Source organism: Varroa jacobsoni, unplaced genomic scaffold (genome assembly GCF_002532875.2).
Source record: "Varroa jacobsoni isolate VJ856 unplaced genomic scaffold, vjacob_1.0 contig02065, whole genome shotgun sequence".
Lineage (NCBI taxonomy): Eukaryota > Metazoa > Arthropoda > Arachnida > Mesostigmata > Varroidae > Varroa > Varroa jacobsoni.
Genome location: NW_019214751.1, coordinates 26,054 through 46,262, shown reverse-complemented (window position 1 = coordinate 46,262; position 20,209 = coordinate 26,054). Strand labels below are relative to the sequence as shown.

Below are 20,209 nucleotides of genomic sequence, written 5' to 3'. Positions count from 1 at the left end.
TGCTATCGCTGCTGCCGTTTCCATAAAGAAACGCAAATGGTCTGCATTGGTGGTATGCTTTCTATGCGAAGGGGCAGGCTATATGTCCTAGGGACATCTTTTACCCATCGTACATACAGTAGATAAATATCGTACATTATGAAAAGCAGCGCTTGAGCGTCAAGTGCGAAATATGTAGCCATTACAATGCGAGCATTACCTACTCGTTAGAAAGGTAGTGGCAAGAATACTCATTGCAGTCGTCCACATGCAAAAATGACCCACCCACCCACCAACATTCTCCGTATTATCTCCTGTACGGTCTACCAAAGAAGATCTGGTTGTTTTGGTGGAGGAGTGTCGCCGGCGGACGTCGAGGGCAGTCTGCTTGTCATATAACTCACTTGTAGTCGGCTTTCATCAGTAAGTAATACATATATACAATATTATAGGAGCAAGGTTCGTTCGTTTACTGTTTCTGCTTTCATGAGAGTTTCACACTGGCACCCCGTTCTTTAATATAATGTGCCCAAGACCGTGGCATATCTATGTGACGACGACGAGTTCGGGCGACGCACGCTCGCCGACTCAAATATTGTTGCAAAGGGCATGTCAGCAAAAGCCCATTTCTGCTAGACAAACGGTCCATACGGTTGAATGACCACTGGAGAAGAAAGGACCCACGGTAATTTGCTGTTCGCTGTAGCTGGTGGGTTAACCTAAAAGATGCCCGGAAATATCGCCACACTTCGATTGTTTAGGTGGGTTCTATTCACTACAGCTATTTTTTAGCAGCGCGAACTAAGGACGTAAAGAACATTTTTGAAAAATTAAAATTTTTGCCTATTCCGTAACGTTCAAGCTGCAATTTTTCACTTGGAAGTTGGGTGATTTTAGGAAGGAATATTTAAAATGGGAATAATCTAATAAGAAGTAAGGTCGGATAAGGCAATTTGATGAGGAGCGACATCATTCTGAATATACCTTCGTGATTTTGAGATTACAGAATGATCTATTTAATCGAAAGGATTGAAGATTAGCATATCATACGGTATTATAAGAGTCTATGTTTAACCCTTTTTTATACATTTGGTGACATTAGAAAAGTTCTCTAAGGCGATGCAGTGGTAACGCCAGATATTTTTCTTCAGCTCAATATCAGTCAATAATCAACGCTGTATCACATTGCCGAAACAGAAAAAAAGCAACCGACCCTTTATTTAGCCTGCTTTCATTATACGTTAGCCGCCGGCTGCTTGTATACATATAATGTTTGCCCCCAAGTGTCTGTTGGCGAGATGCGTACATCATTCGAAAGCGGACAACTACTCTTAACCAAATGTAGAAATACCATTTGCCATATAGAAATTTTTCTACTAAAAAATAGTATAATGAAAGCGTTTACGTTGACGCAGTTCACACGACCTGCATAATAATTTTGTTATAGGTTTTGTCAATTATTCGCATTTCTATTATGATGGTGTCCATGATCATCTGGAACACTTGAGCTATCGCTGTTGGTCTACGCGTAAAAGCTACGAAAGCGTTTAGTGAAGCAGGTCGAGACCTTGTGTTCGTCGACGGCCGGAAGCGTATCCTAATTCTTGTCTAGTTTTGCTAGCGCACAATATCGCATCCTAGTTATAATTGACTCGCCTAGAATGTCCTCGTATAGATCCTCGTTCAATTAGTAACAGAATTTTAATAAAATAAGTTGGCTGTGGGTCGATGGCATTCGATCACACATGCGGACCATAGCTTTGGCCATCTTTCGACTATCTGCATACACTCACATCTGTACTAGTACGTTTGACTTGCGCTCGACGTGCCATTCGTGATCAATGCTACGACGCGGATAAGTAGGTGCTTAGGGAGAATTAACAGATGATTCTGTCTATTTTTCGCGTTTTGCCTGGGGTCACCAGGTTGTGTGACGGCGTTATGTCAGTTATTTCGGTTTACGCGATACAAAGGCGTCGCTGCGATCACAGGAAAGCCGCGAACTGTAGCAGGAACAGTTAATCAGTCTCGCTAAACTTGCGACGCAACAAAGCTCTATGAGGTAGGCGTTCTGTCAAAAGGAGTACGATAGCATAAAATCATAAAGCCAAAGATAAAATTATCACTGAAAGACCCTTCTATATATATATATATATATATATATATATGCGTTTATTGACTAATCTACTTAGTCGGTTTCACTTGAAAGATTGTATTAAACGCAAATGCCGTAAATCGGACTGGAAAAACGAATGATAATGCTGACCTGTTATGCCTTGACAGAGACGCAATATTTGGCAGAGAAACTAATGTTTCTGACTATGCAAAACGAGAAACTATCGTCACATAGCGAAGAAGTCATTCAGCGAAGTAACATTTAGGTTTGAACTCAAGGGTGCTTCTAGATAAAGTCCGTAATTAGTCCGAGTAGCAAAGTAACTAAAAGTCAGCACATAAAATACTTAGTCGATACAAAACAGATCAAGAAAGCGATATATCTCTGGCTAAATTTGGGCGTCCGAATTAGACTGTTCTTCCTCTATTTTTTCGTCATCTCCATTTCCACAAAAATTCAATTTAATCAAAAACTGCGCCATTGTGCCGCCGTATTTCTATACTCACGACCGACTGTGAATGGAATAAAATACATTTGAGAACTCTTTAGAGGCTTGGTCTGCGTAAAAGCTTGAGCAAAGAACTACCTAAAACTTTTCACGGAAACATGACTTTTACAAACGAGAACAATCAACAAATCCGTTGACGTTACTAGATGGATAACGAGCTATTGGAAACAAGCAAAAGGATTATGAATGTGGCGCTTTTCTACACAGTGTACGTTGAAGTGATCTAAATTCATGTTATTATTAAATCAGTGTGATGAATGAAAGAAAAAAGGAACAGGTATGATGCGTTCGTTCAAATCAATTTTCAGTTGTGCTGCCATAGAAACCCGGGGTTTTATACGCGCCGGTGGATCTAGCCCTCTATTGTTGGGGTTCAACTATGTGGGAATGTGTATAGCCTTATAACCACACGATGCAGACAGTGGACGAGAACTGATACTTAATCAACTACATAATCGAACGGGCCAAGCATCATAAAACCGTCTTTAAATTCCGGCTGGCAGCAGCAGCTATCAAAGGACCATAGAAGTGTTTACGTTCGACGCCGATAATCAAGACGTAGGTATTTGGAACATTGCCAGGTGCTAACTAAAATAGTAGCTGCATCTAGATGCTGGACTGAAATCGAATGGTTCATTGGAGAACACTGTCACGTACCAAAAAAAAAAATAAAAAAAAAAATACAGGGAGGTTGCAGGCGTTCAGTGCGAGACTACCAACCGAACAGTCACAAGGATCCAAAATTGCCATATTAGGCTATAATGTAAATCTATTAATTTTGAGCTTCAAGACAACGACGAGTTGTAATGTTCATTGTTTCAAATAAATCCAAATAGCTATCTGATTTTTTTACGCATTTCGTCAGCGCGGGAAAGCGCCCAAAAACAAGGATGGCTTTGGTTCAGTATATTATATTTGGGCTGGTAACACAAAAGTCACTACAAGCTATTTCCCGAAACAAGTTTTTGCTAGTTTCTAGAATAGTAAATTGAATGAACAACATCTTTTAGCATAAAGCAGATCATATGTGGTGCCATTTACGAACCTGTCAATTTCAAATGTTCTTTTTACGATTGTGATATTTGACCGGAATACACGGTGGAAATTTTCCCCCCACGTAACGGAAAAGGTCGGACCGGCGGTTACGGATAAAGAGAAAGCCAGTGAGTGTTTGTTGAAATAATGTGAATTTTTAGCTAGCCATTTCGTCGCGTATTTTGGCGCCTACATTTAGGGCGTTCGAATAAAAGTTTCAAGTTATTAAATTACTCAGCCGCGTTATTGATGTGTTTAGAGAAACTTGATTGAAAGATTCGGGACCTTTGCTTTCAGCCAAAGATCTCGCTATAGTAGACGGGCGCACGTAGCCGGCTTAATCTGGGAGCGCAAAAGCTCATGGTATCATATCTAATTAGAATAAGCCGGCTGTATTGCTTTTTTACGCAACGCCTTTTTTACGGCTGATAAAATTACCTCTCCCACATGTTCTCCTAACGTCCGCAAAAGCGTGCCACCTTTGTCTTAACTAACCGCTTCTAGCAAAAGTTTTCGATAGGTCTGTTTAGGTAGTTAGAACCAGTTCTACCAAAGGTCTTCTGTGAAAAGGTTAGATTGCACCCTTAAGGACCGTGAATAGGTTGGCATGACAGATCAGACAGTGCTTGAGAAAGCACGCAATGAGTATTTAGTGCGGGCATTTTGCAGATGTCTCTAAGCTTTAAGGCTTTTCTGAATATCAGATTGTTCAATAGTGACATATCCGATATCCTCAAATAAGAAGCGTTTTGCACTAAAAATTGGTTACTGGCATAACATCCGGATACGTCTTAAGCAGTAACCTGTTTCTCTATGTTTCTACTTTTAACGTTAAGCGTTCAGCTGGGCCCATCAAAATCGGGGGCGTGCTGACCCCCAGCATGGAACGAACTATCCTTATGCACGGGTTCAAACCTAGACCACAAGGTATCTACATCTTCAGCATCCAAAAACGTTATTCTCTAAGCCGACACGGGAACAGTTTTCGAAGTATGCTAAGTTTAGTGTATGTCTGAGGTGACATTTTTCAAAGAGTGACTCCTGATGTGCTGCTGATGATCGTAGACGCATAAACGGACGGAAGTATGTAGGGAATCAATGCATGCTTAGTAACATGAATATTTTGTTTTAGAGAATGGATGCAGAATCAGGCCAGTGATCATGTGCCAGTAGTTCGCTTTGCTACTTTTGTGTTAGGTCAATAACACAAGTACCCGTCATTACCATATATATACAAATTCTAGTTACACAGTCGCGAAACATAGCTGTGTGTTTCGATCTGCTATTTCGTAGTAACGGGACAAATCCAAGAGGAAGAAGATATACAAAAAAAAAGTTGTCAGCACTAAATACCTCTGAGGGTTCATTATAATAGTCGTTGGCTTTACGCGTTACCCGACTATTGTCATGAATAACTTAGGATAATTTAAACACGATCTATTTGATTAGTGGACGATCCAGTGGATCTTCAAAGCAGATATTATATCCACCGCTCATCATTGCCCCTGTGCGTCAATTAGTTCTCTCGTGAATAGACTTGAAGGAAATTTACTACAATATTATGTAATGTAATATAAAGTGTCATCAAAAGTTTTCCGTGTAAGAAAGCGACTATCATTAGCATGAAGACAAACGTTAGTAAATCACGGTACTAGGACTTTACTCTTAGCAAACGACACCGCCATCGCGCAGCGAAGTCATACGCGGGTAATTTACAGAGATACTTTTGAGTTAGCTAGTATTTGATTCTGACAAATAGATCCAGCTAAGGGACATAAAAGAAGCCTTCCATTAAAAGATATTCGTTTACATATTTCGCGCTGGGAGGATTGTAGTAAAATAGTCTATTTCTCGTGGGCTTGTACCAAAATCTATATATACATACATATATATATATATATATATATATATGTAAGTGTACTTTTTTTTTCGTTGCTAGAAGTGTCAGTAATAGAAGAGCACAATAGATAAACGGCAGATTGTCGTGGATGCATTGAGTGTAAAGGGGTGACTGAGTTTCGCTGTCGGTTACAGGGTTAGCGATGCTAGATACATCTGTCTGTCTAATCACGTCTGTCGTGTAGCATATTTCATCGATGGGACTCAAATCAAGGAACAACACTAGATATACACCTAAGTAAATTCAGTTTACGCTATACTTATGATCTAATCTATCAGCAAACGTGCTTAGCAATTTAATCAATACTTTTTTACATAGCAATACAATTAAACGAAACATAAGTAGGCAAATAGCTAGAAGTTCTATTCTATCTGTTTGCCCTTGTAAAGTTACTTGCTCGCGTATCCTGATACAAATTTAAATCAATTGCGGGTTCGGTATATAAATATGCATAGATAGTAGGGCAGTATTCATCTAGGGCATCAATAATTGGTATAGTTCGTCATCGTCAGCAGACTAGCTGTAAACAAAAACGGTCCCACGAACAAAATTAATACCTCATATGAAGTATTTCCTTGGCAATTAAATGGGCTACCATACTCTTCGATTGAGCAGCTAGTTTTACTACCGTGTACGAGTGACTGAGCTCTAGCGACCTGAACCGGAATAATGCGACCCATCTCCCGTAGCCAAATTTTCTTCGAAGTCTTTGATAAAGTAATGAAGATTACAAATATTGGCAAAGAATAGAACATTTTTCTTAGCGGTTCTGTTATTCGCTCCTTCGTAAACAAGATCTCAATGCTATCGAGCTCGATCTAATGCGTACGGTGCAACAATACTAGATGCCAACATCTACTTGTAGCATTGAAAATCCTAACTACCAAATTTACAGCGAAACTCAATGTTGACCTTAGAAAAGGAACATGCTACCTTAAGATAGATTGAGTTTGCCCGTGCGTCGTTAATTACAGATTGAGTCAAACGTCTTTGACGTTCCACCAATCTGCGAGAGAGCCTCAGTAAACAAAAACCGTAAAGAAGTAGGAGCTTCCGTAACTAGCTTAATTAAAGCTTATTTCCGAGAACAATCTTCACTCAAGATCGCTTAAAAGTGAAAATACACTATGTCTCTTTAAAAATTGCTTGACGCGCAGCCCAACTTAGACGTTCCGCAAATAGTTTGCTAGCCGCACGCTTATATCGGATCGAGTGAATGGAACCGCTACCGCTGGAGTTTACTCGTAGCATTCAATCATTGATAAGCTATTCGACAAGAACAAAGTAAGCAATAACGTTCGACTATTTATCAGCTATTTATATTTATCATATACATAATGGTCTCCACCTGCCACCAGAGATGAATGTGACTGTCGTTTTTGAACGTAACTTTTTTCACATATAGCCGAAAGGCCAATGTATGTACAAAATGAGGCAGCTTGTCCATTGGCTAGTATAATAGATACTTTGGTGCGATCAGAGTAAGGTAAACGAACCCGATGCCTGACGGACCTAATTTGTTACTGGGTGTGTGCTTGACGCTGTTACAAGCATCTGTAGCATTTGCAATAAAAAGGGCTTTTGATATTTGACGTTACTACCTTCGAGGATTAGGAATTAGCATTAGGACGCTGTGAATGCTAGAGTATTATTAGTGAAATTTTTAAAGGGATTGGAGATACTGTGAAATTAGTAAGGCAACAACTTTCGACACAATAACATACGATACGAACAGTAGATACTAAATAATTTACGTTCTTCATTCATATTCCGCTCAGATGTGTCGCTACAAAAGCAGCCTTGGTCTCGATTAGTTCAGTAACAAGTAAAAAAAAAAAAAAAAAAAAATAGGAACAAGCCTCGATTCGAACTTCTGTCACTAGAATGACTTCAATACACTTTCGGCCTCGATCTTTGCTCCTGTCCTTGGAAGGGCTGGATTGACAATGTCCTTGTAACGGACTGTTTCGTATCGAACTAACTAAGAGATGTAGCCGTCGGGTCTAGTTGAACAGAGAATCCGCCATGATAGAAGCGCACTATTCAGCATAGTCCATGGCTCGTCAAATTATCGGAAGTCTTTTGAAATGAACAGCTTCTCTGAAGAGAAATTCGGGCACGTAGCATAATGCGTGCCTCAAACGAGTCAATCGACTGCATCTGTTTCACGGCTTTAGTGTAGTTGTATGACGATCGACCAATATATCACTTCTCTGACAGCAACGACACGACGCTTGCAAAAAAACTTACGAGCTAGTTTTGCTAATCCGTCTATTTGTATTTAACTACTGTATGCTGCGAGCCAAATCAACGTAATAACATATCAACAGATTGACATAATAAAAACTGATAGCGTGTTGATCAGATAAACATTTTTCTGGCCGAACTTCACTCTGGCGACGTCTCACACATTACGGATCTAGCGCAAATGGGCTTTTTAGAATTTATTTATGTCCTTACCCTTTTAGATTTAGCGTGCCTGCCTTATTCCGGTTTTATTGCAACTACCTTAAACTGGGTAAATAAGGTACGTGCGCTAACCAGATATAGAGGTAACAAGAGTGCACATTGAAATATTACTAAAATTCGACAACCCCTTAAATGATCGTTAGGTCAATTCAGAGCAAAGATTTCGTATTGGTTTACAGCGTGTTCAGTTTTTTTATTTCGAAATAAATTCAGAAAAAGGGGACGATGTTACAAAATCCCTACAAAAAATTCCCTTTAAACATTTTTATCCAACAGAAGTTACCCTTACTCATTCTAACGCTGCTATTGTACAAAAACCTTTCTACCGAGAGGTCATGGGCAGTATCAAACAACTACACGTACAACCTATTTAGCAGCGCATGCGGTGGCCTGCCGACATAGAGCTAAGGACGTTTCCCGGTCAGATATGGGGGGCCAATGGAAAAATAGGCTTGTGGGTTGTTTTTCTCGAGAACTGTTCGCCGAGTCCCCGTTTACAAGCTACGCCATTTGTTCCATAGTGGATCCGCTCTGCTTAGATACACTCCTCTTTGGAAGTTCCCTAGTACTTTCAGTTGGCGAAGCGACGCCTGTGATTAGGTCCAGCGACATTTGGATTCGATGACTCCCTCGGGGGATGCAACAGGCCCGGCATGTATCTTGCTCTGTCTATGCCAGTCCCTTAGTAGCCTATCGCCTCATCTGTAGCTACAGCACGACCTTAAGTCCATAAAACCTACACTAAAAGTGTTACAGCCGAGTGGGCTGTCTGATAGCTTTTTCACGCTGTAATCTTCACTCTTCTTCCGCTTTGCCTTCTTCTACCAGCAATGTGTGTACGTTAAGATTGAACAGTCTTAAAGTGTTCTGGGTAGAGCGGGGTAGGAGTTGATTTCGTGTAGATATCGGCTATGTGCGAATAGAAATCATGGATACGCACCGAGACATCACAACCACTCTTGCTAAGGATGCTGTGCAAGTGTTATAAATAGCAGGAAGCCTAATAGCTGATGAAACAGAAGTGTTAAAGTGCTTGCGTACAATACTCTAATTTAAAAAAGGAAGCAAAAGGCCCCATAGAATAAGTTCTTCATATCTCAGAAATATGTGCATTACATATATATATACGGTAAAGTACGCCAAATGCATAACTTTAATGGGCGTTCAATATGATTAAGATACTGCTGCTAACAGTGTGTTATTGATTCACAAGTCATTCAATTGCCGCTTTTAGATTTTTTAGTATTCTTGCCTCTCTGGCGTAAACTTAATCTTTTAGATAGGCCCCGCAAAAAAAGTCCCTTGATGTCAGGTTCCCCTGGGGAACGATGGGAGTGTTCAATGGGACCTTTTCATCCAACGTATCTATTTGAAACATTATCATGAAGATACGCTTCTACGTCATAATGCTTAGCGCTGTTGAAAATAAAATACACTATTGTCACTGATGTCTTTTCAAATGCGTACTAAAGCCGATTTTTGCAGTCAATTAAAATAATGACACCAGTCACTGTAGTGTCAAAAAAGAGGGTCCAATTAAATTGGAGTGTACATATTTTTTTAATATACCTTGTATATATACAAGGTACAACGTTTAGACGACTTTTCTTATGCCTTGTTTCTAAGACTTCATCTAAATTAAGACATATATGTCTACAATTTTTTGTTCCTTTCACGGTCACGTTTGTTTAATATAACTGACACCTCGTCGAGTCGGGCTTCAAAGCAAGAGCGTGTTGTTTTCAAAACATTGCTTTGATGGTCCACAATATTAGTAAATGCAAACTCACGAAAAACGTAGCCGTAGGAACCTATTCGAGCGACCCAATTCGCCGTTGACACTTTCTTGTCTAAAACGACAGAATATTTCGACAGTAAAAACCTATTTTTTTGAGACATTTGATTTCTCTAAACCTAAAGTCCATTAAAATCTTTGATTTGCTTTATTAAAGACATCTTCAAATGTTTTAGATGCCTCATGAAAAGTGAAAGCAACATGGACTGTCGATGTTAAACAAAAAAAAGTTTATAATCATGGTAGGGGTTTGTCCATGATAGAAAAATCGTACAATAGCCAATTATACCTTGAATTTCGGATACGGCACGATGCTGTTCGTCATGACAATTTTCTCGTAAAAAAAAAATAATAAAAGAAGTAATTATACCAGCTGCGCTCCGCGGAAGTTTATCGAAGAATTTAGGTGTTCTGATACTTTAATTTTCGCCGGGGCACGCGCGTGCGCTGAACATTTAAACATAATTAAATAGGCTACCTTCAGTACCTATTTAAAAGCTTTTACTAATGATGATCCTGATTAGCTAATGTATGATATTTGTTCGTTTTGTGCCGCCTGTGGACGGTACGGGTGTGAAGGGTCCTTGCAAGGTCAATAAATGCGAAGTCGCTTAACCAAATAGAAGAAACATGTCTGGGTAAGCAAGCAAGTGGGGGGAAAAATATTCTTGTAAGCCGACAGTGCTAGTTGATAGTCACTCGCGAGCTGGACACCAGGCCGAACTAGGAAGTCTGTGTTTCACAATATCGTTTTTTGATTATAGCAGGCCAAAGGTTGTGAGGAAAAATTTAGGAACGTTCTCAATTTGGAAGCCAATAAAAAGCCACTTTTATAATTTATCGTAAATCAACCAATCAGAATGTGAGCCAGCTAAAAACTCAAACTATTAATTTACTACGGGGATGGTGCAAAACCTGATTTGAACGCATCGTGCGATCTGGCACGAAATGCAAGTGTGTATGTATATATATACGTATTAAATTTATGATTATGTCACCAGAAACTGTTAACGTAAAAGTTTCATAGCAGATACTTCAAGAGTGGAGTATGCAAATTTGCACAATTTCGAAATAGAGAAAAGAGTAGATGAAATCTAGAATATATCATCTCCGTCCTGCGAACGGCGCCGGACTATTTAAAAAAATGCAGAGTACGGTCTTAGTGATAAGATACTGCATTGGTTGATGTAATAAATGTGTGGTAGAGGTGTTAAAATGCTAGGGCAACACCGGTTCTTGAATGACATCAAGCACAGATCGAAGAAAAGATTTTCATCTCTTGTGTTTCAAGTCTGCATCTGCCTTCAATCGACGATAGGAGCGATGCAGCAATCCACACACAAACTCTAGGACTAACTGAAAGCAATGAAATATCTCTAGGATGATACGTACTTCCTGAATCAGAAACTGGATCGCATCATGTTCGAGGCTTCATGGCCGCTGATTCCACGTATTAGGAAAATATTTGTTGTCATTTCAATCGATAAGAACACTAAACTACATTCGTTCTCAAATAAGCAACAAATGCACACCTTAATACAGTCTCTTTCTGCTATTTAAGTGTTTGTGAACGCAACTGTTGCGAACGCATTATAGTGCTGTTAGTACAAACAAAAATGGTAATCCTCACCAAAAAAAAAAACTCCAGCTTCTCATACGTCCAAATGCTGCTGCCATACACAATCCATGTTGCAATGGCGACTTACAGTCATACGGTATATAAGATGGCATTTGAGAAAACCAACATTATTAATAAAGTGTTGAAAAAGTCAATATAGGACAAAAGCACTATGACATTCACATCTTCAATCGGTGGGCTTGTTAGCACCAGAGGGCCATACGATTACTAATACGGCAAATAAGTCTCTCGCAACCAAAAGAGAGCCTGAGTTAAACTAATATTACGATGTTGAATTTATTCCTACATGTTGATTAAAATATGAATTTGAGTGTGCATCTGACACAGTTTACATGTATCCCCATTGCACATGTTCATCCCATAGCCAACTGGCCCTCAAGCAGACGAAGTCTGCCTTTAGTCCGAGCAGTCTTACCATAGTGTAAAAGCATCGCTTTGTAATGTCACCGACAATCAGTTGGTGTTTATGCATATAAGGTACTGCATATTTCCTTCTATCAATAATTTACAAGATGGAGAAGTACTGACACTCACCAGTATATATCAAAAGAGTAGGTTCATATGTAGTGGGTGTTTGTGTGTGTGTGTGGGTGTGGGTAAGGCTCATCTTCAAAATTGTCGGCAACGAACTATATACCAATGTAGTTCATAGCACATTATTTTTCGCAAAAGACCTACAGGTAGGCATAGCTTGCGATATATGACATTTAACAAGATCCTCGCGTATCTCTGTTGCAGCTCGCCTTTACTGCTAAATGGCGCTTTCCTCGGCCTTAACTGTGACCGGGTCTGTCTTCAATGGCATCATATGAGTGTGTAATGAATGTGTAAAAATACAAACATCCCCCAACAAGGAAAGTCAACAACAGATCGGTAATGTGGCCTTATTCTGGCACACAGAGGCGGTTATCACGGCTACCGGAACTCAGATCTTGGGGCAGATATGAGTCAAGCATGACTCGGCAATGCTCGTGCAAAGTAGGTTGGACCGCTTCCCGGCATAGTTTTTTTCAGACTGTAAAACCGCTATATGGAACAAGAACAGTTAAGGGTAAATTTGTGGCCTGGGACAGCCATGTGTATAGCGGATACAGAGCTGTTGACTGTTCATCAGCGAAAACACGAAGACAAGTAAAAAGACGCTGGAGAACCTAATGAAATCCAGCCAATCTGGATGAACTGGCTAGCTAGCTAGCTAGAGCTTCGAGGCTCACTGGTTGTTGTGTCGGGTCTTGGGGAACAAAGGATCTCGCGAACAGAGGCTCGCGACGTCTAGTTGAAAGCCCTGGGTTATTAGGAGAGGCTAGACAAGGAAAGCCTAGGCAACTAGGAGATCGAATAGACATGGGCGGTTTCGTGCCGGTCCTAGATCTAGGCTGGACGAATTCGGGAGTGCTACCGCCACTAGCATTATTGCTAGGAGATCGCCAGAGAACGCGTTTGCGGGAATGCAAAAGCAAAAGGGAGGCAGAAAGGCAAGCCTGATCCGAACAACTGGGACAACCCAAGGCAGGGCGATGAGAGAACGGAAAGTTCTTATGCCCGGACGAAAGTCTCCGCTAAGATAAAACCTGGGCGGGCTTGTTAGCTCATACCTGGTCTCAGTCGTAACAGCGTACTACGATGTGTCCACAGTCCAAAGTGATCTGACGAAACGATCTAATATCGTGTCGCGCGTTCTGGTCTAAACTTACCTCATTGGATTTGGTGTGCGCTTGAGCTGGTGTGCTTGTTCACAGCTTTTTAGAGTGGCCTTAATAAGATATGACCACAGGTACATATGGTTTGTCATAGTGGATACAAGACAAAGTATGGCTGGTCTCACATCTCCAAATATGCTGTTACACCTATGTTAATGGGTTAAAAAAAGATAATTTCTTTGAAAAAGAATTATAGCAAGTTCCGGACCGATTATAAGGAACCGTTTAATTATACAATATTACTGAATTTATAGTGTTTTGTTTCTTATTAGAGTTAATTGTTAATTAAAAAAAAGGATAACTTTATTTGTCCAGAGTTATCTTCGTCGAATCAAATCGGCACGTGACGATACGATAGCCTCGTAAAGTATATAGAACTGTGCTGCGTGCTCAGTCCATAGTGTGCCTAAGTTAAATAGTAGTAGTAAATGGTGAAAAAATTAGCTGTATGTACATATATATATTCGAACTTGGTTAGCCGATTTCGACAGCGTCGATCCAGTCATTATCTAGGAAAAGTTTAAACTAACCTAAGAAAGCAAGTCCGGATATTGCTAATTTACGCACAGCCTTCATGCACGTTATTATCTACCTTGAAACTTTTCATTCTTACCTACTACATTATAAATGAAAACATCCTTATATATGTCTTAAAAAATGCGATCCATCATTTTGACTTTCTCTTCATTAATTGTCATTATTTACAGATAATCAACATATATTTACACTTTGCCTTTTCACGCATGCCGCATCGTTGGCCGTGCTTTAGGTAGCCCTTGTCGGAATTTTGCCAATGGACCACTTTGCCGGGGAACCTATATCGTAAACCTATATCACTTTTGATGCTAACTTCCTCTTTGGAGATCGATTTTTCCGTATCGAATTGTTCGGATAATTAGGACGGCCAATTTGACTCGTCTCATTTTCACTGTTTTTTTTTTTATACATTTCTCTAATAAACTATTGAGCGTTTTCTCTATTCTTTAGAGGCTTTTATAGGGCGGGCCGTAAAGATTTTAAAAGGTAAACTCAACTTGAGAAACTCACCAACACATTAAGAATGCTTCTAATGGAGCTATCATCTAAAATTCTGGATACGATAGATACACAGTGACAAATATAAGGACGTCAAAATAGAAAACTTAAAAGAAAGTATCGCTTGATTTTGTATGTCTTTAATTAGTCACGGTCTATTTGGTTAAAAGGAAGAAAGGATTAGAACCAAGTCTGAACATGACATCAAAGGCCAACTCAACATACTCTGGACAATGTAAGGTGGTTTTTGCCTAAATATTCGTTGCGGTTGTTTTCCTTAACTCGTTTCATTCGTAATTCAGCTGTCGTAATTTACAATATACACAGATGTATATACTGCCTCCTTCTGTTCTTATATATATAACTAATAATAAGAACATATAGTAGTGCACTATGATCCTCCCATGACGACCCCAAATTTTCTCAGCGTTCACGAGGGCATAGGAAGGAGAGAGAGCTCCGTCGTTGTGCTTATGTACTCATAAGAAGAACATCGTAGCTAGTTTTTCAACGTCGCCGTCTTGCGTTTAACTGCGCTTGGTGTTGTTATTAGTATTGTTGATCTTGTTGCTGCAGCTGTTGTTGTTGTCGCAAAAAACCCGTCCTCCTTATCTGATCTCAATTCAGCTCATCTTCAAATAATATACTGACAATATAAAGCAGCAATTTGATCGCAGCAATTCAAATAGAGGTTTTTCCCACGTGGTCAGTGGGAATTTCGCAATCGATAACCATTTTCTAAAGAAAGCGACTCTTAAGCTGTCAACTGTGTTTCAGGCCAAGCAGCTAACTTACGGTCATATTATAACTTCCACTTTTTTCGATTCCTCAAAATAAAAAATCGAATCCCCTCCACAAAAAAACGCTGTTCTTGTGCATCATTAAAAAAATCACTTTCCTATCGTTGTCACAAAATAGATACTATTCTATATTTATCTTTACGTTTACCATCCTTCGAAACTTTTTCCCCTATTCGTTGCCTTTATTTATATCTTCTTCGTGCTTTTGTCGTACTTATTGTGCTGATGGCATTATGTATAGCATGGCTTAAATTACCCTAACGCATCAATGTTCATTAATGTCGCAATGTCTCGTTTGGTTTTACTATTCGCGGATTCGTGAACAAATTGACGCTGGGTGAATTGAGTTCGTACGCATTTGTTCGTGTGAAAGCCTTATAGATAAAAACAGATAAAATCTCCTCTCCGGCTATGTGTAGCTTTGATTCAAGCTATGCACGCTGAAATCTAGTTCGCTCAAGACCGCACCATCGTTTGCAGCATTCACGAGTCGCGACGTCTACAGCCCATAGCTATCACCTTCACAAAGCAGGCTCACGTCAGAACAGCGAGCATGCTCTTTCATAATACACAGATAGAGACTTAAGGGAACGGTCAAACGATTTCGTGTTAGCTTTCAGCCTGTTCGACATTTGTAGGAAAACCTGAAGGCTGCTTTCCCAAGCCTGGCAGTCATGCCTCGATTTCCTATAGCCGCTACCAGGATCGATACCCTTTACCTAGACGTCGGACACAGACTTCAATAACGTGGGGCCTTCCTAATTTATACGGTATCAAGTTATTAGAACGATATATCTTTTACGAAGGATTGTATATTGTAGAGATTTTTCGAACTGAAAGCGGCCACATCGATCATCGTCGGCAAAATTGCGTTATTAGTTTTATAATAAAACAGCGTCAAGATGTACTTATTCGAGTTGTCGTTTGTCTAACTCATGCTTAGCTCGAAAATTCGAATGTACATCAGAGACAAAAGCGAAGTCAAATCCCCTTTTCAGCTAAGTATCCGGTTATTGTAACCATCATGGTGTGACCATTCGTGGATCAGAGTCCCTCGACTTGAGTTCGTATTCAACCGACCCCCCTCTTATCGTTTCTTCAGTAGTGATTAAGCGTCTTCGTTGATGTCGTGTGTGAATCCCAGGTCAGCTCTATAAATAGAATCTAAGGTGCCTCTTATCGAACCGTTGGGAACGTAATTCCTTAGGAAAAGGCTTGTCATTTGTTTACTCTTCTTTTTCCAACTATGAATCCACCTTGATTATTTTTGCCGCCATTATATCTGCTCCATTTCTAAATGATTCATCATACACGCACTCGTATTTTTCGACCTATTATTCGAAAACAATCAATGCTGAGCATTATGATTAAAGTTGGTGATAATATCGAGCTCCGTCGTTTGTCCTGCTTTGGAAAGGTTAGGGCTGTTGGTCTGAGGCAGCGTAAAGATGACGTTAGATGTTACACTATTGGCTATGTGGTGCTGTGGTGACCCGGATCCATAGCGAGGGTCTATCGTCGACTGTGGGCGTGACAGTCGTGGTAGAGTTCCCCTGCAAGAGCAGTTTGGTTGTGTTGACATTCAGTTCAGATAAACTTTATACCGTGCGGCGTAATTTTTCCGTGCCTCAAATTACCAATCGAACAAAACTTTAAGCACTTTGAAACTATATACCCCCCAAAGAAAGCGAAAATAAGGCTGGGGGATGAAAAGCTTACTAAGTCGATCTGAGTTAGTTAATCTTCAGTAGAGTTTTGTCATTTAAAATTTGGCCGACGAAAAGATTCGATAGATTCGATCAGTATCAACGCAAAGAAACGTTAGTTCGCTCGTAATATTGTTTACGGCGAAACAATATTTACGAGGTGACCATCCAAAATCTATCTTTGACAAACTTTTCTCGGTTAAAGTTAAGTTCACGTAGCCTTTCGAAGCACTTACATCGAGTGTCTGGCAAAAGGTGACTTTGCTTGTCGCGGCAGTGTCTGCTGAAGGACTCCTGCGGCCAACGTCGTTGCCATCACATCGGGAGGTTGTGAGTTAGCTGTCCTCTGTCCCATTTGGTAGCCGGGGTCGCGGAGCACCGTTTGCTGGGTGTTTGGCACCTGAAACAGCGTCACCTATTGTCAGATGACTGAACATGGTAATGTACCTAGCCTTTTACGGCTTTGCGATCCAAAATTTCATAGTTCGTGAAATTTAAAAAAAAAAAAGAGGATACGAAACTTTTATCGGTAACAAATTTTCCTAACATTCGTTTATAATAATAATAATAATAATAAAACATTTTGAGCTACTCACTTTATGAACCTACTGGTCACTATAGGCCATCGTACCAGTTCATTTGATTTGTTTCGCTTACTTGTGGCGGCAGGGGTGGTTTGACTGCAGATACGTGATGATGAGGAATCGAACTGCTGTTGCCGTTCGTGCCTCCACTGGCGACGTGAAGCGTATGGTGAGGATTGATAGTTGCCGTGTGCATTTGCTGGCCATGGTTATGGGTATCGCCTCCTATCTGCAGCTGTTGACGACCGTGAAGTATGGCAGATGGCAAGCTTTGCTCTTGGTGGAAGTCGTGAAGCTGCTGTTGCTGTGACTGTTGCTGATGCGGAAGTTGTTGCTGATAGTGTTGATCATCGGCTACAGCTGGAGTGCACATTTGCTGCGGTAAACGACTGTTGGGCGGTGGGTTTCGCAAAGCTTGAGCTGTAGCACGCATTTCTTGCTGTTCTTTGCTAAGTGGGCTGACGGTGAGGCTACAGTTGCTCGCGGAGGTTAAACTGCACCCGCTTGCGGCGGACCTCATGCCAGCGTTCTCCTGCGACTTCCTGGCATCGTCCTTCTTCTCCGCCTGTTCAAGGCCGCGGCGGCAATTGAAGCCAGTGATAGTTAATAGGGTGGAGAAGGTGTGCGAAAAATCCGATCGAAGCATAAAAACAGAAGACGAAATGGAAAATCATCGCGGTAAGGGAGCTATTATGGTATATTATGTTTTTTTGTATAGGGATACATTGTTACGAAATATTCAATTTCGAACAGCTAGCTAGTATGTAAATAGGGTATTTTTAGGTTGTTTTTTAGTGCACCATTTACGTGTGACAAATCATTACTGTTAGGTATTTTAGCCTGTGTGTTGATTTTAATTATTATAGGCCACTGCATATATTGAATATGAAAAGAAATTGTGTGAATATTATTAGCTTAGAGTTTACAAAATTACCATGGTTACCTTTAAACATTTATGATTTATCTGCTTGTAACTAATTTTCATCGTCTCATCATGAAAGTTCCAACCAATACGACCGCATTAATAAAAACAAAAATTTACACAAGCAATTTTTATATTGCCAAATACGTTTACACTAATGACCTGTGATTTCGCGAGATTCTAGGTTTTTACAGTCCAATTATATACACATACAAACTGATTGTGCATGTAATACGTTATACTGAATATTGTTACAAGGGTCATTCTGTTACTAAATAGAGGTAAAATTATCTTGTATCATAGGGTGGAAAATACACATCACCTGCCTTTCGATTGTGCAACCTGGCCTCGAGCTTTGTTTTGTCCCTCTGATAGTAGACTCCAGCAAATATGAGCACATTGAGGATAAGTAAAGAACATCCAACGGCAATAGTGACCGACAGGGCGGTCGAATAGCCCCCGTATTGAAGGAGCATTGAATCATAGCCCGGAGGCAGTGCGGCCCCCGACCCGTTTACGGGACTCGCATTGTCGGGGCCAGAGACTGCTACTGCCCCACCGCCCAGACTTCCGGCACCTCCAACCTCGTCGGCCTGTTCACGTAGGCCGATGTTAACGACCATGTCGGTATAGGATGAATGAAACCGCAGGCGAACATCGAAAAAGTGGGATGAGGAAAACAACATGACCACAAATTGGACAAATACCGGAAATATGGAACGAGCGAAAACAGGACAGATAAAGAAAGAAGGGTGACGATTCGGTGCTTGTCTTTATTATATCCAGACTATAACTAGTACTATTGAGCTCTAGGAGAGCGTCATTATAACTTCGGTTCCTTTGTTTACACAATTTGCGTGTTAGCGCAACTTGAAGCAATGACTCCTAGTCTTTTTCAACCAGAGGAAATCATTATGCATGTAGCAGTTGAGCAGTAGAAAGAATTCCGTCTTCTATTGACGTATGTTAGCTCTATATCTCATATATATATATATATATATTGTTTAAGATTTTTTAAAGTTTTACTTAAGTTATATATTCATATTTGCTATAGTAAAGGAAAACCGCACTAAATATATACGAACATCAATAGCTGGTGCTTTGCGTTAATACTCGGACACTTTGCTCCACTCACGTAAAGGTTGTCTCGTAAATTAGGTATACGAGATAAATAATGTAATAACTCAAACAATTCTATATTCTATCGCAATATAATGATCTAGCTCAATTCAATAAAATTATGCTCAAAGCTAGATACTCGCTTCGTTTCATTTGTCCTTCAATTCAATGCTAATGTAAATGGCTAAACTGAAGCACTTGGAATGACTAACCTTTTTGTCGGTAGTTTTGCCGTGCGCGACCATATTACCTCCCGCCTGCTGCTGTTGCTGCAATACGACATCAGACGCAGATGGGGACGCGGCACGTTGAGTCTCAACGCCAAGCTGGTCCGCCACGATACGTCCATCGTAACTCAAGGGATTGTCGTGGTCTTCTAGTAAATGATGCAGCGGGCCCACTTCGGCGCCTCCAGGTCTGCTTCCGTGAACGTACAAGTTGGGTAACCAAATGTCCAGCCAGACATGGACAGATGTTTGTAACGGAATAATGCAAGGAATACGGTTTGGTAGCATATGTATCTTTTATAGTGTTTTTCTAGTTATTTATCATCCAGTTCGACCTTAAATTTGTTAGGGCCGTCTTGCTAGGACTATAACCAACCAGCGACCGCTAGTTCTAATCTTTGTCTACTTTTAGCTCTCTCACTTGGCCTAGTATTACAGTATATGGACCGGCTTATGTATCCCCTTTAAATAGGCCGAGATGAATGGAGCCAAGAGACACTTTACGCCCTCTCGCCTAAAGCTACTAACGGGTTCTATCGCAGCAACAACAACAACAACAACAACAACAACAATAACCGGAACTCGTAACGGCAACTGGGCTCCACGCAGCGCGACCAAGCGACAGCCGAACTAGCTGGCCCGAGCCAGGGATTTTGTTCGACAGTTTATGTTACG

General features: G+C 40.5%; 1 protein-coding gene and 1 long non-coding RNA gene across 5 annotated transcripts in view; one reads left to right on the top strand and one right to left on the bottom strand.

Moving 5' to 3' along the window:
• Positions 1-38: 38 nt before the first annotated feature.
• The window catches only part of LOC111272361 (uncharacterized), a 26,465-nt gene continuing 6,294 nt past the window's right edge, over positions 39-20,209 (top strand). Inside the window, exons 1-3 of one of the 4 annotated variants that reach the window (XR_015315710.1) lie at positions 39-402; positions 1,905-2,041; positions 2,912-3,871. This is a non-coding gene — a long non-coding RNA (uncharacterized LOC111272361). The other 3 variants (XR_015315709.1, XR_002687473.1, XR_015315711.1) reach the window with 3 other exon arrangements.
• Positions 13,781-20,209, bottom strand: part of LOC111272359 (neuroligin-3) — a 19,486-nt gene continuing 13,057 nt past the window's right edge. The window contains exons 8-12 of the mRNA XM_022853777.2: positions 19,520-19,724; positions 18,515-18,781; positions 17,340-17,831; positions 16,919-17,082; positions 13,781-16,529 (exon numbers count right to left, since the gene is read on the bottom strand). Of these exons, the coding sequence (XP_022709512.1) occupies positions 16,325-16,529; positions 16,919-17,082; positions 17,340-17,831; positions 18,515-18,781; positions 19,520-19,724 (1,333 nt within the window). The 3' untranslated portion in view covers positions 13,781-16,324. The remainder of the gene's footprint in view (positions 16,530-16,918; positions 17,083-17,339; positions 17,832-18,514; positions 18,782-19,519; positions 19,725-20,209) is intronic.